The sequence below is a fragment of the Pteropus medius genome, unplaced genomic scaffold (assembly GCF_902729225.1).
Source record: "Pteropus medius unplaced genomic scaffold, Ma_sr-lr_union100, whole genome shotgun sequence".
NCBI classification, from domain to species: domain Eukaryota; kingdom Metazoa; phylum Chordata; class Mammalia; order Chiroptera; family Pteropodidae; genus Pteropus; species Pteropus medius.
Genome location: NW_024345481.1, coordinates 1,512,946 through 1,536,278, shown reverse-complemented (window position 1 = coordinate 1,536,278; position 23,333 = coordinate 1,512,946). Strand labels below are relative to the sequence as shown.

At 47.7% G+C, this 23,333-nt stretch overlaps 1 protein-coding gene and 1 long non-coding RNA gene across 8 annotated transcripts in view; one reads left to right on the top strand and one right to left on the bottom strand.

The window, feature by feature from the left end:
- TIAM2 (TIAM Rac1 associated GEF 2) overlaps positions 1 to 23,333 on the bottom strand; it is a 200,736-nt gene that overhangs the window by 8,490 nt on the left and 168,913 nt on the right. For 6 of the 7 annotated variants that reach the window (XM_039873856.1, XM_039873857.1, XM_039873862.1 and 3 more), the window contains 4 exons: positions 6,758 to 6,937; positions 4,129 to 4,197; positions 3,335 to 3,460; positions 2,434 to 2,542 (listed from right to left, as the gene is read on the bottom strand). In XM_039873856.1, coding sequence (XP_039729790.1) covers positions 2,434 to 2,542; positions 3,335 to 3,460; positions 4,129 to 4,197; positions 6,758 to 6,937 — 484 coding nt within the window. Of the gene's footprint in view, positions 1 to 2,433; positions 2,543 to 3,334; positions 3,461 to 4,128; positions 4,198 to 6,757; positions 6,938 to 20,820; positions 20,967 to 23,333 lie in introns of those variants that run through there. The other variant, XM_039873860.1, reaches the window with a different exon arrangement.
- On the top strand, positions 15,413 to 15,936 carry LOC120611406 (uncharacterized). The gene is made up of 2 exons (XR_005655165.1): positions 15,413 to 15,675; positions 15,883 to 15,936. It is a non-coding gene; the product is annotated as an uncharacterized LOC120611406 (long non-coding RNA).

Below are 23,333 nucleotides of genomic sequence, written 5' to 3'. Positions count from 1 at the left end.
AGATTCTACACCATCCTATCCAAAAAAGATTCTTGTAGCAAAATATACCAGTATTTTTTTCCAGTGTCCTGATGCAAATTATCTATACACTTAAGGCTATTCATAAAGCAATATCTTTTTCTCCCCTTGAACATAAGTTAGTTAATAAGCACTTCGGGTTTCGCCTGCTCCGAGGAGCCTCCACCAGATGTGACATCCAGACGCTATGGGCACTGAAACCCGCAGCGTCACGAAGGGTGTCAGCGTCACGAAGGGTGCACACAGTCCGAGCGTGTCTGGTGTTGAGTGCCAGGGGATTCCCGGCCACTGCTCGGATCCCACCCGCTGGTCTGGTTGATCAGCTGTTTCGGATTCAGCCAATTTGAGTGAAGAGAGTCCTTCATTTTGGGGTTTGTACAAAGCCGAAACCTACAACTTCTAGGAGACGCAGTCGCATTTTGAACGTGGCCACCAGACAAAGTGCGTGGTGAGACAATCCTTCACCTTCGTGACAGAGAAACTGAGCAAACCATTGGTACGCGTTTATTTTCTTGTATGTGTCAATACAGAAATCTCCCGGGAGGGAATCCCTACGGAGTCAGACCTGTGTTTAAAGAACTAGAGAAGAGAGACTTTGGCTGGACCTTGAACCCAGTGCACTCGGGACTCCATTTTTCAAACTTGAGCCTGTGCTTCCAGGATACCATGGAGCTCTGGATTTAAACCCAACGGCAGAACTGCGTCAGCAGAACTGGTGAGACCCCATCCGTGGGGGAGAAACTCCGCGTGTCCTCCGTGAAAGCGTGCAGAGACCTTTTCCTGGTTTTGAGAATCCTTGAAAAGCATACTCCAGACCCCTTCCGGCCATGCCTTTAAGAAGCATTTGATGACAGACGGAAGAAAGGGCTTGGAATTTAGCTTGGCTGCTAATATCCTGTTGACAGAATTTAAAAAGTTCCAATAGAGAACCCTCCTCGAAAGTTTTCCGTTGTCATGGAAGGGAGCCATGGTCCCCTGGCATCTCAAGAGGTGGCAAAGCATAGCGTGAACGAACCACGTGGGGCTTGATTTGAAGAAGGCACTCAGAGCCCGAGAGAGGTCATTTTATCCTGGAAACTTACAGTAGCAACCGGCCCAGCTTCGGTAGGTTCCTATCTTTTTCCCAAGTACACCTGAGAGAATACAGGTGACCCGGTGGCCTTTTCTGGAGACCAGAGGCAGCTCAGATGAACCTGACTGGCACTGCCCTTGTTTTCAGAAGACGCCTTCCAGGGCAGGAGCCCGGGAGGGACAGGCTCCCGAAGGCCGTGCCGTCCGAGCTCGTCCCGAGGGCTGAATCGCCACCGCGCACGGTCGGGAGCTTCGAGTCTTCGAGTCTTGAGCCTGCCTGGGTGATGCACCCTCCTCTTGTCTCTGCCACCGGAAATGGGAATTCCGAAGAACAGGGCAGGAAAACATCGAGACAGACATTTGAGAACGTTAACCGCGTCTCTACAGAGCGGCGTGGAGACTGAAAGCAGCCTTGGGTACCAGAACGGCCTCGGGCGAGCGTTCCCGGTTGAGGCTGTTACAGGACCGGACGGGACGGCAGGTCGATGACGCGGTGATGGTGACCGCAGCACGAAAGCTCCCGCCGGCCCTGCCGCTCCTAAAGAAGGTCACGGCCGTCATCGGATCTTTGTAATTTTCCAGGCTGCACTGACCCACCGGTTCCTGATGGCCGGAGCGGGTCAATGTTCTGGCCGTCTGCCCACTCGCTGACCCGCTGCCAGGCAGCGGCCGAAGCTCAGGCACCTCCCTCGGCTCCAGGGAGGGCGGTCTGCCGGGGCGTGAGGGCGAGGAGCGGTGAGGGCTGACCAGCCAGGTCCAGCGACGGGAAGAAGGGAAAGTCTCCCACTGAAGCCAGTGAAATAGAGACAGATGATAAAGGCGAGGACAGACGAAAGCTGCTTCAGTGACAGGATGTGAGCTGCGACAAATGTGAGCTTTCCTCCCCAGTTCTATCAAAGAGGCTTTCATTTCAGTCAGCGCGCTTCTAGTCAGTTCGACGGTGGTTGGTTGGTGGTGAGTTTTTACAGTAGTTTTTCGAGCTTAAGAGGAAGGTTAACAAGAAAGAAAGAAAATGGCCTGCTTGCCTTTCTACCCCATTCAGGGGCTTATGGTTCCCAGTTTTCAGCTTATGGAATGTGGCAAAAAAAAAAAAAAGAATCCACGTGTAGTTTAGCGGCAAAGTGACACATGGCAAAACAACATCTCTGCGTTCAGGACACGTGTTCACTGTTACCAATAAATTGAACTGAAAAATTTTCCCTTTAATGTCTTTCAAAGTCAAGGTCAAGAATAGCACATGATTCATTAAAACGACACTTATTCCTACTTGTTAAATACAAATTTACTCGTTGCTAACACTTAAAAATACACAAAGCCCAGCTATAAAAGAAACGAGCAACTCACCCCGCTCCAGAACCTTCTGTACTTTAATGTGATTAGCGCAGAATCCGCTGTACAGTTTGAAGTGGTCTGCATAGTAAAGGAAAGAGCCGCCAAGGGAAAACAGTAATTTCTAGAAAAGGAGGGAGAAGTCGCATCAGACGTGGTTTAGTCAGTGCCTGCTGGGCTCTGGCGTGGCACGTGACTGCTTTGGCATCTCCGGGGGGTGTGTCTCTCAGATGCCAGAGAACTAGCGCCTCCGTCAACAACTAAAACAAACTCAGGCCTGCCCCGTTTGCACAGCAGACAGAACAGCCTGGCGATCCCCCCGCAGACCTGCAGTTGGATTGAAAATTCTCTCACAGAGATCGAAGGACAAGAAGAAGCTCTACAGGAATCCACCTGACCAAGTGGGATATAAACGATCTGAGAGACTCTGCTTTGCTGGGGGTGGGCGATGCCGTCTGGACAGTCCCGTGTCCCTTCCTTCTGCCTCCCCGGAGGGGTTCTGAGCCAGCTGCCGAAACAGGCGGCACAGGAGAGAAGGCTCTCAGAACAATGGACCCATGCTTGCCGTCTCAGTGTCCCACGACCACGCAGATGACAAATCAGACGCGGTCGGTGCCCCTGGTTGGGAGGCGGTCTCCCTACACACCCTTCAAGAGAGCCGAGTGAAAACCGCAAATGTGATCGACAGCCAGGCAGCTGCCACACGAGCCCCGCTGCCCGGACCCCTGACTGCCCAGAAGCACTGACCCTCGGACAACAACGCGGCCTTCCTTTACCACCTGCCAGAAGAAAACGGTGCCGCGAATGCGCTTAATGTATAGTGTCAATAGTCAGGAGCCAACGAGTCCCTTTTCAAGGGAGAATTCTGCAGCCTAGCCACCAATTTTTGCTTTAAACCTAAGTCTCAAATACTTACCCTAAACTGCGAGGGGGTTTCAAGTACGTTAAAGTCAGCGGATGCTGAAATCCCATCCTCCAGAGTCTCCAGAAACACCTTTTGAAATTCGAGCATCTCTGGCAAACTTCCAAAAAGTGACTCCATCTATGTGAAGATGAGGATTTGAAAAGAAGGTATTAGCGATGACTGTCTAGATGCCACTCTCTCAGATGCCTAGATAAACCACAAGGCATTGACTGAGAAGGAGACAGAAGTAAATCCTTTAAAGAAGATAGCACATTCATTATGGGATACAATTTATACAGAGTTTTCCAGCTCTGGTCCCTATAATTCTAAAATAACTTTTTAAATGGATGTAAAATTTTCAGAATTCAAATCGGGGGGAAAATGAAACTCAGTAGAAATGAACTAATTACTGTGATTTAACATTAAAAAGTCACAAATTAAAAAGGTTCTTTTGGTCACACCTACATGACTGTCCTGTGTTTGTAAACTCTTGCCATGGTGCTTCACGCGGCAGAAGCCACGCAGATGGCTTTGCAGATCCTTAAGTCTTGGGTGTTCTTTAGGGGTTAGTAGATATAATCTCATATACAGCAGTCCCCAAACTTTCTGGCGCCAGGGACCGGTGCTCCTATGAGCATCTAATGCCTGAGGACCTGAGGTGGAGCTGAGGTGGTGATGCTGGTGCTGGGGAGCGGCTGCAAACACAGATGAAGCTTCGCTTGCCTGCCCGCCATTCACCTCCTGCTGTGCAACCCAGTTCCTAACAAGACTAACCTGGGGGTCAGTGGACAGAGGTGATTACTTACTTCATCCTGGGTAAGAAAGGTCTCATTTTGAAGTGGCTCCAAGTACAACTCAAAGAGGCAGCTCAGATCCTGAAAGACAAAAGAAGAAAATCTTGAACACTTAACTCTCCCAAATCCCCACGTTTCCAGCAGCCTTGGCCACAGCTCCACACTCTGATTAGGGACAGTAAAGTTCCTGTCTCGTCGAAAACTCTTATATGTTATTACTGCTCACCTAATGCAAAGGTTAAGACCACCAGCCACTCGATGGCTGGATTCCACGTTTGTCTTTAGAGCTCCATCTCCTACTCTGCTTAAGGAAATACCTTGTCGGCAAAGCCAGGACCTCTCTTTCCACTGCATGCAGAGAAGGTGACTTCTGTCAGGTGTGACAGCATCTGCTGGCTAATCTGGCTTCCCCGCTGCCTCAGGGAGCACAGTGACAGCTCCAGCGTGGAGCCGAGAGGAACAGGACAAGATCTGGGGGAGCTCTGTCCTCCGGGGGTTCACATATTAGCAGAATTTCAAACTCCCATATTCAAATGCAAGGAAAAAACTCCACATATTAGCTGTCGTCAGGCTTATCATCTAGGCCATTTCTGAGTCTCCGCTAAACTGGGAGCCGGCAGTACAGAATGGTGGGAGTTGACTGTATTTACAAAACCCTTTAGATAAAGGATATTTTTATTTAATAATTTGAAGCCAAGACTGGGGAATAATTTAGCGATAGAAAATATTTTTTTCTAGTTTCACTTAATTCTGAAGAGTTCTGAATCCTAAAATCTAGAGGCAGTTGGCGACAAAGTCAGCTACTCAGCCTCCGTCATTTTAGGATGGAGAAAGCTAGACCTGCGGAGCTTTGTAAAGCCGGAAGCGTCCAGAACCTCATGGTGTGGGTCCTGAGAGCAAGTGGACAGGCCTGTGACGCCTCTGACTGCTTCGCAGCTAAACCCTCTGGCACATTCCACAGCAGCGGCAGGGAGATGGGAGAAGCTACAGAACCATTATCTTGGGAACACGCAAATGCTGATAAGTCATGCAGGGACCCAGGTTAGAGTAAAGAACGCTTAAAACTCCGTGTTACATGTCAGCGGCAAAAAGAAATCAAGAAAGGAAAGTGACGTGTGTGTGAATCACAACAGACACCCAGTGCTGGTCATTTGGTCAGAGACAGGGACGGGCTGTCATTCCTCGTGCCGGCCAACGCTGCTCAAGGGGACTTACACACCGAGAGCAGGTCCACGCCGAGCCGTGGGTGCCCAGGAGCTGCCAGACTCGGGGCCCTAAGGAAACAAAGCGCAGGTTTCCTGCAGAGAGAAGGGTCCCTCCTTTCCGTCTAGTCCCCCGTAACCTCGGCACCGCCCCCAGCATCACACAGAAAGGACCCTCCCAGTGCAGGCAAAGTACAACAGCAATGAAAAGGACCTTGGACTCTGCCCTTGACCCTGCGGGGGACAGCTCCACGACCGTCCCCAAGATGTCAGGAGGGCTCTGAGGGCTCAAAACCCTTAGGGCGCACGGAGCTGCTTGGGAGAGGTGCTCACGGCTCATGGGATGACTTGGAAATCGTGTCTGAACTCCCCGAGTTTTCACTTCATCTCCCCACGTTAGATGCAGGACGAGATGTGATGGGAAATGAAATTAAGTTGTTATCTCTATAGCTTTTCTTTCTCTCCTATGGGACCAAAGGGACGGACTGTGGGTAGTTCTCCTGGGCTGGCTGTGAATAAGGCCTTTGGTAAAGCCCAGACGAAATGACGGTGACATTAATGAAAGGGGCAGCTCAGATCTGTCTCGTGGAGAAAGGTGGTAGCCGCCTGTGTGTGCGCGCGCCGATGCTTAATTCATGGACCTGGCATGTTAGAGCTGCCACAGTGGCACGCCTGGCTCAGACCCCAGAGAGGGAGGTGGCGGGGACCGCCCCAGGCTGTGCCGGCAGACCGAGGCAAAGCCAGGCCTGGACCCTCGGCCCACTGCCCTGTGCCACGCTGCTCCCAGCAATCGGCCAGTGAAGTGAGCTTAAAATCGTTCCGAAGCTTTGGCACGTACTTAAAGCGGAAGAACTCTGTCTTCCCAGGCTCCCATATTCTTATAAACTGCTTCTCTTCCCGCTAACTGGGAGCTTCTGAGTTAAATGAGTGAATTCTTCGGGTGTTAAAGATGCTCCACAACTGCCCCTTCGTGAATGTGTGGCCACGTCCATGTGATGGGAGCACGACAACCGTGGGGCTCTGTCCTGCAGTGACCAGCATCAGGCAGGGGTGGGGGCCCGATCAGCAGTCACTATCAACAAGTTGTTCCCCGGTTCCTCATCACCTAAAAGTAATCTCTGTCCCCCTTTTACTTAACCAGCACAGATGCCCTTCCCACAGATTGCAAATGACAAACTAGAACATCTGTTTCCATAGTGAAAGCTACCTTGGCAACAAAATGAGCCGAGAATTAATTTTCTCCGAGTCCCCTAAACATTCCCACCCTCTCGCCCTTCCCTGTCTTCTCTGCAGCAACTCATTTCTTCAAGGAGCGAGTGTGTCCACCTCATGCATGGTAGGGTCCCGGGCAGATCTAGTGTGGGGACCCCCGTCAACACACAACTGGCCACCAGAGACGGGAAGACAGAGCAGGAAGGACGCACAGCATCTTCCGCTACCTTCACGTAGGACTTCTCCGTGTCCATCAGCTCCTGGATGACTTTCCGGAGGCGATCTGCATCAGAGAGGTGGCGGGCCAGCGGCCTCGGAGGTGGGTCCTGGCTCTCCCTCGCTCCTTCCATGCCGTCGGTCTGGGCGTCGTTAAAACCCCTGCACAGCGCAGCGATCTGTTCAGCACTCTGAGGGTGGACAAGAGGACACTCTCCATTATTATCCACTGCCCGCCAAGGACACAAACAGTGTCTCAGTCTGTGTCCGGCCTTCTCGAGAATCTCGCAGGGGCATGTGTCTAGGGCAGAGGGTTTCATCCAGCACAAACCACTCTGGTCATTTAAGATGCTGGCAGCAAAGACAGGGCCTTATACTCCTTCTGTGTTTACACCTGATGCTTTTTCATCATCTTAAGCGCTTCTTTGATACTGAAACTAGAGAATAAGGCATAAGGCGCACCATAGTGAAAGCTACCTTGGCAACAAAGGTACCTCTGCAATAATGTTGCTGCCGCTTTAAAATCAAGGGTCCGGCTTCTCTAAAAGCACGATGAGAGATGGCCCCATTGGGTCCGCTCTGTCCCCTCGATGGCTGGCCTCAAGCTCAGTCTCCCACACAAAACAGCCCCGGGTGACTCGGGAACGGTGTGGCACCACAGCAACTTTAGGATGGCCTGGCCACAGGGGACGTGGAGTTCTACCCTCAAATCTAACCATTTAGCTCTGCGGTCTCACGCCAAGCAGCGGAGTCAGGAGTGAAAAAGTTTGAGCTGCTGCAGGTGCTGGAAATGGGGGTAAGATCTCTACCCTGAAGGGGTCAGAGCCCAGCGGGGGCACAGACAGGGCGAGGATGGCATAGCAAAGCCTGGTGAGTACGGGAGAAGAGGGACGAAAGGGCTCTGTGGGAAACCTTCACAGAAGAGGGGAGCCCTGAGCTGGTCCTTAGCAGTAAGTAGACATTGCCGGATCTGGGGGGTGTGGGGCAGGCGAGGATTCTCATTCCAGGTAGTGGGAACAGAATATCACGGATCAAGAGGCCAGAAGGAGCGGGAATGTCTGGGGACTCGGAGCCTTCAGTGCAAGTTCCCAGCCAGACTGATGCCCAGCGTGACAAAGCCTTCTTGAGCAGAACCCATTTGCATATTCCCGCCTTAGGCTGGTGGTTTGAAGTCTCAACCGCGTTTGCTACATGCTTTCAGTGCTCGGAGCATCATCAGATCACACGTACGACATCTTTTTATTTGCCTTTCTTTCCGCCCACATAGAAGCTCCAGCCCATCTTACCACCCACCAGTCTGTAAGACTGTCAAGGGCAGGGGCCACGTCTTTCGTTGTCGTTGCCAGCCAAGTGCCTGGCTCAGTGGCTGGTGCACAGTAAATGCTCAGCTCACCTCCGTGGCACTGAAATTATTGAATAACAAAGCAGTTTAGTCTCAATACGAATGACTAATATCTATCCACCACCTCTGGCAACTTTCTCTCTCTCAACTAAAACTGTCTTTTCTTCAGTTTAAATGCCCTCATGCCTGATCTCTATCACTCTGCCTAGAGTAAAAAGCCGAACATGTCAGACGCATCTCTTAATATTCATTTAATTCATTTTCTTTGCTTAGATACTTCAGAACACAGACAGCTTACACAAGCATGCTGGTCGACCTCGGCGGCCTGATGCGTGCTTGTTATAAAAGCTGTCACCTGACAAACTGAAGCGCCTCAAAGAGAAAACAGGACACTCTCGCCCTCCCCCTCTCTGGCCTACCCTCCCCCAATACCGTGCCTTCAAATGATGGAAATGTACACACTCAACGGTAAAACTCAATGCTGATCTTCTGGGCTAGTCTTTCAAATCAATTCGACGGGTCCCCATTGAGGGCCTGGTCGGTCTCCAAAGAAACAGAAGCCAGCTCCCGCGTGAGGCGATTGGACTCGCCAGGGCAGACCAGAAACCAACACGAGCTCGTGCGGGACCAAGGAAGAGTGTAATAACACACATTAATGACCGGAAGCATCCCTTTGGAACGGACTATCTGGGAAGGCTGGGGTGAAGAAGTGGGTTGTGACAGGATCGCAGAAGGAGCATGTTCCAAGAGGGATCACAGAACGAGCCAAAGGTACAGAGGGAAAACGAGCCCAGGAACGTAAAGGCCCCAGCTCAGGGTGGTGGAAGTGAGGCCCCCCTGGACGTCTGCAGCGAGAAATCCCAGGCCGTGGGGCTCTTGAAATACAACTGCTCCTCTTTTATTTTTATGTTAATCGTGGTGCAAAGTTAGATCAACCATAAAACAGGTACTGAGCCTCCAACTAGACAGAGAGACACATATGATTTCCTTCCTTCTCAAACAGTCCAAAGCACGTGTGAGTACTAATGATTCCCCTTGGACGTACTCTTTATCCACTGGTTTTTGTCCTTAACTGAGAACACAAGCACATTTCTCGAAATGCCTGTCTGAAGACATTCATTCTAGATAAACTTGCAAAGAATAAGAAAACAGATGGGGTTCGTAAGGCGCCAATCAAAATGCAGCTCAAGCTATCGACATGTCTCATCGTGTTGAAAACAACCTGAAGTTCTGAGTCGTTACCGAAGTCACGCTGACCCTGTTCCGTCACGCTCTGGGAGCTCGATGACATATAGCTAAAGCCAGAGAGGGCAGAGCCGCCAAACGGTGGCTGCCCTTCTCTTCCAGAAGTGAGCGTCATAAAGAAGCCCGGGGGAATGTAACAACCCACTTCAAATTCTGTTCTCCTCCTTTCCAGTGGATGTCAGCCCCGGCCACGCACGGGCTTTGTTCGAGAGCTCTAAAAAAATACACGTGCCTGAACCAACTGAATCGGAATCTTCGGGGCCCCAGGTCTGGGTATTTCTCGAAAGCTCCTCAAGTGATGCTAACACGTGGCCCACGTGAAAACTACCCATCTATCCATCAGCACGGCCGACATTCTGCTCGGGTTTCCCAGGAGTGGAGCCAGATCACCCTGTCCCCAGGGTCTGCACTGAAGGATGGCCGCGTAAAAGGTGTGGAGATTGAGCTCGTGAGACAGACAGGAGGAAGCAGACAGAATCTTAGCTGTGACCCTGGTGCTCGGGCCTGCCCTCTACTGACTGAGCTACACAGTCTCTCTAAGATAATGACACTCCAACTCCAAAACTCACTGATTTGAAATCTATTCTGCTATTTGCACCACAAGCTCAGACAACACAATTTTGCAAGCCTGAAAAACAGTCTCCAGAGGTATATTCAGAACCTATATTAAACTCACATATATTGTATAAAATGAGATCTGACAAAATGCGCCATAAGTTAAATGGCAGCCGGTGGGATCACAGCTTTGCCTTTGCTGGAATGTCAAAAATCGCACCCAACGATGCAGCGTTAAAATAACGAGGTTTTAAAAATAAACCATCTTGCCATTTTCGGAAAATTTTAAGGACACTTCTGGCAAAACTAACTTGGAAAAGTGCATGTTAGCTGAGATGTTCACGTGCGTTTGAAGGGCCACGATGAAGTGCTAAGTGCTACAGAACCACCTTCTCACACTGAACTGGCGGGCTGTGGTCTCGGGAAGGTCCCGAGCATTATGTGGGATCAAAAGGACACAGGGTCCCTAAAAGGTGAAACTGTCAATGTGTTTTTAGATGGTTGGTTATATTTCAGTTCCTCCATGGTGATGGTTATAAATATTCAACTGATAAAGATGGAATTCGGGTGTAGCTGATAAGCAATTCCAAGGGATGGTGACTATTTTGGTTGGGATGTTTTCAGATGCGTGTATGTGCCAATGGGAGTGAAAAGCAAAGACAAGATGTAGAAGACCCAGGTTCTAGTCCTGGCTCTGCCCCCAGCCCTTCCTGGGCTCCTGAGCAAGACTCATTTCTGAGTCTTCAGTTTCCTTACTGGTGAAAAAGCAGCGGCATCGCCTAGCCCATCAAGTAACTCCTCAAACTGCCTTTTGGGTCAAGGAGAAAAGGGAACTCACATTTGTTGAGTACCTGCTCTATGCCAGACAGACACAGGTGGGACGTGGTCCCACAGAAATTGCCAGCATTTAATCCTTGCCCAGACTTGACAGGTGAGTGTGGTAAGGAGGCATTGGCAGGACCTTGATGGCACAGGACCCGTCTTCTCTCTAGCTCTCCACAGGGCTGACCTCTGCCACGTACCTGGCGGAACTTGGGGGCAAAGCTGGCTTGTTCCTTCCTCAGCCTTCGGCCACCACAGGGTCAGGGCTCTCCGGGCTCCAGGAGAGTCCAAATCTATTCCAGGTGGCAAGAGGGGTGGCCACCCACCTCTGGAGGCACCTCTGCTTACACAGGCCAACGCAGCTCGCCCACATCCTCAGACAACTCTGCCTTCTACTAGGCTGACGCTAACCCCACCCCCACCCCACCCCTCACAAGTCCTGCCTTAAAGGCCATAGACAGAGGTTCACAGAGGTTCACAGAGCTGAGAGCATGAGGACCCGGTAGGCGGCCTAACGGTGTGCGCTTGTGCAGAATAAAAACCACCAGAACTTGAAATGTACACTTCAGATTGGTGTTTTACAGTTTGTAGTGATCAGTGCCAAATCTATGGGTTCATCGTGGGCCTCGCCTTTTATATGAGAGCACAGCACAAATGTTTTCTTAGGAATTCATGTTAAAAATTAAAAGTTTTCCCTAAAACTATGCCATATGGAAAAGCAGTGATATTAACCAAAAAATTTTTTTCACTTTTATAAGGTTACTCTAAAGCCGATCCTGTTTGAAAATGATGTGATCTTATTTCTGGATGAGGAGCATCTAGCTCAGGAGCCCTAGATTAGTATCTTAAGTGTTCTTACTACAACAACAGCAACAAAGTAGCCGTGTGACGTGATGGATATGTTAATTAGCTTGATTGTGGTGAATATTTCACAAGGTATACAGATCATCAGATCACCAAATTGCGCATCTTAAATATAAACAATTTTTGTCAACTACACCTCAACAAAATAGGAAAGGAAAAGGACATCAAAATAGTGTCATTTTTTATTTTGTTTTTTTTTTTAATATATATATATATATGAATAAGGACACCTTCTGCTTCTTTATATTAGGGGTGAAAGGTGTCTATTTTCAAGGGGCCCCATTTCTCCGAGGTAGCTCAGGAGAAAACTGCTCAGGATGATGAGCGCTTTGCCCCAGATTCTCTTCGGAGGAATTCAGGTAAGAGCCTCTGTTTTAAACGCGGTCTGAGTCCCATAGGTGAGCCTTCTAACCTTGGTTCAGCACAATACTTCTCGCCAGAACGGCATGGGCCCAGCCTTCTCCCGGCTGCGTTAGTAAAAAGCGGTTTCATTCCTACATGGCAACTGTGATGTTCACTCTGCTCTCATCTGGACCTTCGCTACCTCAGGCTTTTCAATTTCCCTGTGGGTTTTGGAACCTAAAAAAGAGAATCCCTTAAGTACATCGCATCACCCATTTCAGGACGATGACAGATTTCGTAGCTACTCCATGAAATGCCTGTGAGTACCCATCAGTGGCCGGGCTCTGCCCCATCTTTCCTGGCTCAGTTTGCGACCAGGTCCTCACTTAAGGACACCAGGTGCTGCAAAACTCTTTTGTCAAAGGCATCTGTTTGTACTACTTGGGCTCCAAAACCACTTCCAGTCTATGAAAAAAGGTTTAAAAGTACTACGTAATTTGGGTAACACTTCATAGGGAAACGCTTACAGATAAATGACAGCGTTTGCGGTGTGCTCTGCTTTTGAATCTCTGGTTTAGAGGAAAAAGATAACCTCAGGGGAAAAATCAGTAACGGACTTTGTCAACAAGCAGACCTGAAAGGAAAGATCCCCTCATACCGTGTGTCACTGGCCATATCACAACATGAGATCAATTTGGCAGACCTGGAGCTGCCACCCACGGCCTCCTCTCTCTCCATCAGACAAACCAGCTCTAAACTGACCTTGACATGGACCAAACCCAAGTCTGGATAACGTCCACAGAGTTTCGCCATTCAGGATACTAAACAGAAGAACTAGGTTCCTACCACATTTCTCATGTCCCTAGAAAAGAATGTAGGTTGGTGGGGGAGGGGGGAGGAGCGGATCAAAAACAAGCTGTAGGCTCTGGCCAATGGCCAGCTGTCTTCAAGGACAGCCCAGCCCCAGGAAGTCGTCTGCATGGTATGTGCTCATACTGTGCACTACAAACCTACCAGTTCACCATGAGGAGTGTGCACTACCACTCAGCCTCAGAGTGCAGCAATGGCATCAGCTGCCGTATCCTCGCAAATTAGTGAAGTCAGAAGAATTCCCCTTGGTAATAAAAAACTAACTAAAAATTGTACACAGGACTTTTTCTCAATTCACCTTGCACGTCATTAAAGTCTCCAACTTAAAGAAAAATCTAACATTACCCACCCCCCACCGCCAAATAATCTAATAATACCCCAAATACTGCCATCTGAGGGAATCCAGAAGGCGCAGGGAGGGTTACATGGATTTCCCAGGAAGGATTTCCCAGGATGGGCAGATGCATGATGGGCTGGATTCCAGGGGAAGCGGATACCCACATGGAACGGGGGCCCACGTCATGCACCGCCAACCACAGATGCCTGTGCTGCCTGTGTCTGCCAGGTCGGAATTCCAGGGCTGACCTCTGGTCCATGGTCGCCGGCGCCTGGTGGGGCTGCGGACTGAGCATAGAGGGCAACCAGGCCGCACCTATGCCGGGGAGTCTCAGCAGAGGGGGAGGGAGGGGCTCGTTAGTGTTCGGCGCCTTCACAGGGCATCGGGTGGGGGGTGGGGGGAGGAGTTAAAAAACAGATTCAAGATGATTGTTTTTATATTTGGGGGACAACCATTCATTTTACAGTGATACAAGCCCTGGATCGAAAACTCTACAGAAATGGCATGAAATTTTTATGTTTACTAAAATGATACAAAAAGGATGAGGAAATGCTCATAAGCTTTATTTTCTGGACCAGTTCTCTTTCCAAAGGCAGAATGGAAATGTAAATTATAAAATTAAACATGAGCTTATGTCAGATGAGAGTTCCTTATTTTATATCGAAATGTAAAGATTAACCTAAATAAATGATGGCACAAAAATGCAATGAAACATATACAGCAATTACCAATTATGGGAGAGATTGCTGTTTGTTGACCAAAAAAAGATATGATTTACTGGAAAGGGAAGAAAGTAGGTCTGCATTTTCTAAAGTAACTGTTTATGTATATACACTGTATACACACACATTTTTTAAAATGGAACTATAAACACGGTGGTTAATACTGCATTTCAAGTTACTTCCATTTTAATCTTTTAGCTTATCTGAATGTCCTCTTTTTATAGTGGTTTAATTTTTTTTTTTTAACTTAATGGAACCCTTTCCTGTTGCTTAAAAAAAAAAAAAATGATCTGAGGCAGAAGAGGCCTGATAAACATTCTGTTTGTATGAGGACACGGCGATGAACAAGACCAACCCAATCCATCTGCTCACGGTGCCTGAGCTGGGCTGCGAGACCAGCTTTGAGCAAGTAATTCAAATATGATCAGCATTCAACGCCCTGTGCAGCCTGTCTGTCCCCTGAGCTCCGCCCCCTTCCAGTACCCCATGTGGGTGAGACGCCCCCACCCGGGGCCTCGGCACATGCTTTGGACTAAGCTTTCTTAAACGGTTACATTGTCCAAAACAGGAGATGTAAGCACACAGGCCACGGAGTTACTACCTGGCCGTGACAATTACTGGCTGTGTGGCCTTGACCCACTGCTCCGGTGACTCGGTTTACTCGCCTATAGAGCAGGGATCCTACTTTATAGGGTCTTCGAGAGGAGCCAACGAGGTAAAACCTGTAAAAATACTTAGCACAGCACCAGGGACCTATAAGGCCAGTGCTCAGTAAAAGTTATAATACGCACAAGTTTAGTTTTCCAAGTTGTTGTTTTGAGAAGTGCAGAAGAACAAATTTCCTCTGAGTTCCCTGAAGGAAAGGCCAGAAACACCAAACTTCGTTTATTCAACATTTCTTAATCGAGCGACTCCTCTATGCCAGGCTCTGTTCTAGGAGCTGGGGATGAATCACTGCACATAAAAGATGAAAACCTTGACCTTCATGCAAGAATGTCATAGGAGCTGGAGGAAGGGCAGAGAGGCGACAAGGACAGAGGACAGAAAGTGGACCCCCGGTATCTCAGACAGAAGAGTAAGGGCTCTGGGTGAAAACTGAACAGGGAGGAGGCGTGTGGAGGGCGGGGTGCGCGGCAGCGGGGGAGGGGGTGGCGGAGAAGAAGGTGAAGTTTGAGCAAAGGCCAAGGGACAGAGGGAGTGGCCATGGGGGTGTCTGCGGGGAGGGCAGCCTTTGCGAAGGCAGAGGCCTTTGCGGGGCGCCTGTGTGTGCTGAGTAGTAAGTGCTCAGGGCTCCGTGCCACACCCCGAGGAGAGGAGGGAGGTCAGAGTCGTGAGTCTGGGGGGAGGGACATGCGATTCTGTGTCTCCCAGACCAGTCTCCTCCCTGGGCAGGAAGCAGCCGATCCACAGCCAGTGTGAAACAGGCCTGCTGCCTGCCTTCTGCTCGGTTTCCTTATTTAACCAGAGTTTGGTCAGAATTCAGGAAGGAATAAGATACGCTCTGCTCTCTCTGCCAAGGATATTTCAAGGACTAGGACAGGGAGCGTTCTCCACATCCAGGCGTCTCTTTCACATAAGATATCGGGTGTTTCAATGTCATTCTTACATAACTTCCGCAAAACAGCTCGTCCTAAGTCATCCCATGCTAAGTACTGCATTTCCTCTTTCCCACCGTTCACCCAGAAAAGAAAGACAGGCTTCCTTCTGGGATACAGTGAAACCTGCAGACCAAGGAAGATGCACGCCAGCCAGAATGTTTCCTTGACTTCCAAACACAAAACAGTGCGACCTCTGATATAAAAGAGACTTTAACGACTCTGGAGCAAACAGGTGGGTTAAAGGTGGGTCCTGAGAGCGAGGGTCAGCAAACTACAGCCTACGGGCCAAAGTCGGGCTGCCATCTGTTGTTGCAAATACAGTTTTATTAGCACTGGGCCACCTCGTTCATCGGCCGACTGTCCACGGCTGCCCCCGCACTCAACCGCAGAGCTGAGCGGTTGCCAGAACCTAAAATATTTACTGTCTGGCCCTTTACAGGAAAAGTTTGCCAAACTCTGCTATAAAGAGATGAACCCAGAACAAAAAAAAAAAGGATTCTTCTTTCACAATGAAGTCTCAATTAAAATTCGAAATAATCTATGCAACTTTTTCTTCCTGGAAATTTTCAGTGAGTAAATCAAAATGTAAGTTTATATGTTTTTCTAGACTACAAATGAAATCTTAATTCACGTAAGATACAAACCCTTTTATGTAGTATGCTCTCAATTGTGCCAACAAAAAAAAAAACAGAAACACCTGCGTGCTCACCTGGCTAGGATCCAGGGCTCAGAAAAACGACTTAAATTTTCTTAACAGTTTTTACTTTGTGCTGCTTTAGAATGGATGGAATGATTCAGTTTGCTTTTCCTGTGCCTTGGGACGTTAAGACCTATATTTAAATGTTTTCCTGTCATTATATCATTTAACATTCATTATGACTATGTTTATCTAGTTAAAAAAAGTCTCTAAACCAATATCTTTTGATTTTTTTTGGAAAACACTTATACTTAACTATGACTTTTCTTATCTACCAACACTATCCTCCACCCACTTTCCATCCACAGGTCTAAGCTGTTTTTCTCTTCCATTTTTCTCTAGCCAACTTTTGTTCTGATAATTATATAAATTCATTTAAACGCGTGTATTTACAATAAGTCCCCCTTTTAACATTTAACGCTATCATTCTGGTCGGTTTCCATGTTTACTGCCAGTTTTCTCAAAAAACATTTCTATTCAACATTTTATTATGTCTCTGACTTTATTCTTGGCAACAGATAATACTATTGAGACATTTTTGTAGGAAAGGTCATTAAGTGTTACGTAGTGTTAGAAGGTACAAGGTTGAGATTTTTTCCTATATTTGTCACTTTGTTCGAAGAGAAAACACGTAATAACACCAATCATAATCAAATTCTTTGGCAAATCTGTTAGCCACCGATTTTCTGGGCAGGTAAAGTCTACACTGTAAACAGAAGACCGAGGACAGCGCAGCTGAATCCCGCAGAGTCAGGGGTAACAGTTCAGCCTGGGTCCAGCTTTGCTCAAGACATCTCTGCCCAGCTACCCTCGCCCAGACTGTCCCCCTGCTGAGCATGCTCCCTTTCTACGGTTCCCGAAGAAGTATGTTTTCTTTCTCGTGGTAACCCACGTGGGCTCCTGGTTCCCTTACCTAGAAAAAGTAGGGCAACACCTGGTTCCAGCTACAGATCAAGCACTCAGCTCTGAGAGCGGTTTTGAGATGCTCAGAAAACTATAATTCAGCGGCATCTGGTCCAGTTCCTTGATGCTATTCCTCAGGCATCTTAGATCAGCTTCCAGACTGTCGTAGAGTTGCGCCCCCTGCTGGCTCTATCTAGTTGGCTTGGTCTATCTTGTTTTGGAACCTAGGCCTTAGGTCTCCCTGTCCTCTTGGATTCCTCTTATTGGTGGGGTTTGGGGATCGTGGGGGGTGCTCATTAATGAAGAGCAATGAAGGGCAGACTGATACGGTCAACTTGCTGTCTGCCCTTCATTGCTCTTAATGATTGTCACCCTACCACTGTCCAAGCTGTCTTTCTATGAGATCATTATCGACATATTGTTGCCATATAATTTTATCTCAGGAAATATGTTTGGAGGAATCCACAAGCTAGACGCTATGATGACACCTACCACCAGAGTTGTTTTTTTAGACTACTTTACCGTTGTTGAAAGGTGACGTTTTTCTTGTAATGTTTCTCCCACCACCGAAAAGAGTGGGAAAAATAGCAAATAACACAGAAGCAACAAGAGTATTAGAAGGTCATTTCCAAAGACATTTTTACCCTTCAAAGGATGGGATTGGGGGGGGAGGGGCGGGACTCTATATAAATGTAATTATGTAAGGAGGGAGCTCCAATGGGAAACCCGACATTGAAAAGGCATGCTCAGATTAGTTAGTGGCTATAAAATGCTGGAGAAATCTTCTCTAAGAATTACTGACAAAATTATGGATTCAGTATAACTAGACCCCTCTAGTGTATGCAGATAGTACCCGCGGAGGGGACACTCAGCTGCTGCCACACAGAAGAGGCAGAAGGAAGCCAGCCGACCAGTTCCGGGAGGAGAAGAACACGTCTACTCCGATGTAAGTGGTTTTCTGGAACACTCCTCTGCTTAAATGTACCCCAAATATAGCTTTAAGTGGTTTTTTAAAAAGACCAGTATCTATTTTTTGTACCATATGAATTTTAAGGTTATTATATAGCGGCAGATTTTAAAACACAAATTTTATCTACTAAATAAGTCAAAGGCAAAAACGTTTTGTACTACACATAGTACAAAAACTACACTTCACGTTATCAGACTAATTACTATTTAGATGCAAGTATCAGCTAGTAATACCTGGTGTTCCTGGCTGTAAGAACTTTTCTGCTAGAGGTTTCAAATGATTTGATAGTAGCAACTACTGACATTTCATTAAATGGCTCTATAAAATAGATTCTTTAAAGGATAAGACAAAACAAAAACACATTTATGTAGCTTAACCAAATTTGTAAATAAAGCTAAAGAACCAAAAAGTTGTGTCCAGATTTCTAACATTCTACATTCAACTTAACAAATATTGCTGCTCTGCCCCTAAGTCAATTTCGAGAGTAAATACACAAGTATTTCATGTCTCTGATATTTAAACACATAGTTATTTGTTTGGTTTTTCACGTTTTTCCTACGATCGGTGCCACATTCTCCTTACTGGGCAGTCTGGTACCGTGACAAGAAGTAGCTTTAGAATCTGACAGAGCAGGGTCTGACCACCAGACCTATCACTGGCTGGCCTGTTAACTTCTCCTATCTCATTTTCCCACGCTAAACGGGGCCAGTGATATCTATTTAATGGGTTGTCATGGAGAAAATGGGTTTAAATGAGATAACGGATACAAAATTCACAGTGCACGCTAAGGGCCGTGCCAGCATCCTTGCTCAGAGCCCCCTGCAGTTTGCAAAGCCATTTCACATGCATGACTCTTTAAGTTCACTGCCTCAAAACTGCCGTGGACATGGAATCCCATTCTTTTCAACGAATAAGGGTTTAAGGATTCAGGGCTGAGGCTCCAGCACTCCATCCCACTGTCCCTCCTCCCGTCTGCCCTGGCAACAGTGAGTCCAGAGACAAACATCCTTCTTCTCCAACTTCACCCAGCAGGCGGATGAGACCCTTCTGATGAATCCTCTTCTCTCTCTTCTATGTCCCACTCTCCAAATGTAAAGTCAACTGTACCTGGCTGTAGGGACAATGACAGTCAACCCAAGGTGCCGGCAACACTCGGACACCGAGGAAGGAGCCACAAAACAGCCAGCACCTGCCTCCGCTCTGTTAACATTCTCCGGAAGAAACCGAGCTGTGGTTTCCCTACCTGGGGCAGGTAGACAGGAGCATGTGCGCTGGTTTGGGGAACGTGGGGAGCCATTTCCTGGCCCTGAGTTTGATGCGAATTATGAATTCTTAAGGAACTTTCCTGAACATTTAAACTTCACCATCCACAGTCTCTTGCTGCCACTTAGAAGCGGTGCCATCATGGATGCACAGTGAGCCAACGTGGCCAGCTGGCAAGCATGCGTGGCCCCTACTGTCGCTTTAAGAAGAAGGCCCTTTTCTTTATTCCCTCCAGAGGTCGGTCCCTTTGTGACATCTTTAACCATTACACCAACTTCTACTGACTGCCCTTTCATTAGGTGATGCGGGTCAAGGATGCCCCGCAATCATTTATGACGAATGGTACAGGGGTCAGGAGAGAAGGTTGAGGCACTCCGATTTGTCATATCCCCTTCATGCTTAAAAAGGACTGATTTTCAGTTCTAATATGCAGCTAAAAACAATGCTTGGAATCTGGTTTCAAAAAAAACTACAGCTTTAGGGAGAAAAAATTTTAAAAAATGTAAAACATTAAGTTATTTTGTTAATATCCTGACAGTATTTGTTTATATATTTTTTTGCTAGATTTAAGCAATGTGATAATCAAGTCTGATACATTACTCTGGATTACTTCTTATTGACGAGGTCTCAAAAGAATCATCTCATATGGAATAACGTGTGCTTCGTACACATTTCTCTGAGACTTTACCACCAACCAATCTCTAAAATCTCACACTGACTAAATAGTACAAGTGAAATCATCAAATTTAAGCTCGGCCAACGATTACTTTCAGTAAACGGTTTGGCAATTTCAATCAAACTTCTAGAAAACACAAATCAATAAAGACAAAGTCACCAAAGCCATGTCTCCCTGGTGATATGGACAGCTGATGACCTACAAAAGGGACACAGAAAGGCGGACCGAAGCCGTCAGAGACAAGGTAACTGTGACAGAATGTAACTGAAAACCTTTCAAGTGTCAGACACAGAAGACTGTTTTTAAATCTCGCCTGAGATTACTGATGTTCAGTCCATCCTGGAAACCCATCTCTAAAACACCATGTTTAAGGCTTTGCCGGGCAAGCAAGAGGCCAGCAGCGCACGCCCTGTCCCTTCCTCATGCCTGGAGTCACCAGGCTGATGGGGCCGGGCCAGTCTGCTCATCTGATTATCCTTTACCTCGCGACTGGACAGACGGTGAAGGGATGGATCCTAGAGAATTCCAGTGGCCGCTCAAAGTAGCCTAAGAGGCAGAACAGTGACCCACGCTATACACTGTGGTTTGTAAGCAGCGAACAACGAAACCCCAGGCTGTGCAAGTGTCAGGCCGGAACTTTCTAAGTAATTGCACGTCTAAGGGCTTCCTCGTCTGACACGTTGTCTGTAACCACGGGAGAATTCAGGTGGCAGCGGAGAGTCGGCCAGCGTGAAGGAAGGTGAACCGAGGAGGAGGAGGAACTTGCTGGAAGCTGAACAAACACAAGGAGGCCGGAGGAGGTGACAACAAACACAAGAATGAAAAGGAGAAAAGAGAGAGTGGGGTGGGGGCGGCCTCTTACACATACCTGCGTTTTTCTCCTGTCTCCCAAATTAGTGACAGGTGTATTTTTTGTTGCCCTGTTCTTCATGCTGTTATCAAGAGCAGGAGACTGATTTACAAAACGGCCACTCCAGTCTTTAGTCTCAGCAGTGAGAAGCTGGGATCTGAGATGGCGAACACGCCATGACCTTCCTAGGCAGAGTCTCTCCACGACCTCTCCTCTCTCAGCCACCTCGCCCCGAACACAGAGTGGCACACGCATCTACTCAGAGCTGAGACTGGAGAGGAAATTGCCAAGTGACGCAGAGCTATTTCTCAGAACTTACTTTTTTTTAAAGTGAAAGCGGCTACACTCTGTGTTTGGGGCCTTATTAAAAAGTGAGAATGTGCTATGAGTAACGAAAGGCATAAATGAAGAACATACATCTTCATTTATCCGGCACAAAGTTTTCATTGAACTGCAATCTCTAAGTATACACAATATTTAAAGAAGGCACCAGCATGACTACTTCACATGACAGTGGCTAACCCTGCCAACGCCTTTGTGAAGGAGATTTTCATGAACGAATGGACAAACCAGTGGGACACTACACCGACCCCATTCTTGGTAAATATTAAAGACAAAACAGATAGGATTCATGGTGCCCAAATAGTGGCCAGACAAAATGAGATCATACTTGTGGCTGCTATTTCTTCAAAAGGAAGGAAAGCGGTGAGCAGCCACAAAGCCTTAGCTCGCTTGCGGGTGTGATGGTGGCCAAGGTGAAGTTCGATTCTCAGTATCCTCAGACCACGACTCGAACCACCTCTGAACTGAGCGTATAAACCTTCCCGTCCTGGCCGTCGGACAGCTGTTTATTTTACCAAAGCGAATACTGTAACATTTTGGTCTGCAACCAAATTTTAAATTCACGCCCCTGCCCCCAACTCATTTTTTTTCACTGATTCTAGAAAATAAAACTTTTTAAAATGCTAAAACACCTGCACGTACTGTTGCATTCGGTATTCAAGAATCTAGGGATGTCTAACCACCACCGTCAATATTGTCTCTTCCGGTCGCGACCTAATAATTTATTTGCCATTTAGAGAGGGGTTGTTATTTATTTAAAGCATTAACGGCCAATCCCACCCAAACAATTAGGCTTGATAAAAATAAAGTTCAAAATGCTACTTGACTAAACAAACGGTGCTTTTCATTTTGTAGGCACTTGACAATTGATTCTGTAATATCAGTAATATTAAGTGAAGACAGAAGCTAGACTATTTAGATGTTTACTGAAAGTCAGAATTTTGAACCTAGAATTTCTAGATCCTAAGGGCTGGGGGCAATCCACAGTGAAGCATCATGAGGTCAGCGAACTCCTGGAATCGTGGGCCACTGTTACGTGTGTATATGAGCAATTTTCTGAGGGTTCATAGCTTTCATCAGATACTCATTCGGTCTGCTCTACATAACTTCCTAAAGAAGGAAAGAGAGTAAAAGACCAGAGCGGATATGGGAATAAGGTATCTAACCATCCTCACCTTCATAAACCATTGAAGTTTTAACTTTGATAACTGTCCGAAGGACCATAAAAGATCAATGCTAATTCTACTTGGATTCTTCTGAAATTTAGTTTTCTTCTAAGCACCTCTCTGGATTCATGAGGACAAAAGACCATGCCAAGCAAAAGACGGCGTTAGAAAAAGTGTGTAGGCAGAAAGATGGGGAACAGTGGGCCCCAGCAGCACACACAGAGCCAGGATGGGCCTCCGAGACTGGCAGACCCGCCCCTCGCCTGCATCGATGCAGAAGTTTGATGACTTCTCCAAGCACAAAGCGATTTCAGTGTAAGACTTGGGGCAAAGTCCCATGCGTTCTTCCTGCGAGACCACCCTATGCCCGGATGGCTTCCCCCAAGAACGGACAGAGCCTGCTCATGGGGCTTACCAAACTTAGGATTTAGTTTGAGAAACTCAGACTCCCTGCTTTCTTCTCCCCCAAGAAGTAAAATCGAACTGAGGTCTCCATACCTCTCCAGCTCTGACCCAAGATGCCTAGAAAGGAAACAGAGATGGAGTCACAGGGCCAAACGCCACAGTGGATGGATGAGGAAGGAAGATGGAGGGACCCTACGACTTCTCCCCACCAGCATGAGCATACGGCCCATCCCTCAGCCAGCAGCACGGAACACAGGGACCTTTCTGTCCGGCCCCAGACAGAAACAAAGGGGAGGTTTCAAAGAGCAAGTCTGGAGACCCTTTCCCCACCCAAGTTGCAGGGAGCTGTCCGGCTAGTCACTGAACTTAGCCCTTTGTTTGCCTTGAAAAGGACAAACGCATCCTTCCTGAAGTCTCATCTCAGACAGGGCGGTAGCGAAATCACAGCCCCTGTTGTTTCGAAAGAGAGGATAAGGAGAGGCCTGTGCCAGAAATAAACGTGGGAAATAAGTCATGGGGCCAAGACCAGGTAGGTCCACACGCATCTCTGCCAGGTCAGGGTCAAAGCTTCGTGTGGCCTCAGCTCTGGGGAGTCTTCGAGTCTCTTTGCTGTTAGTC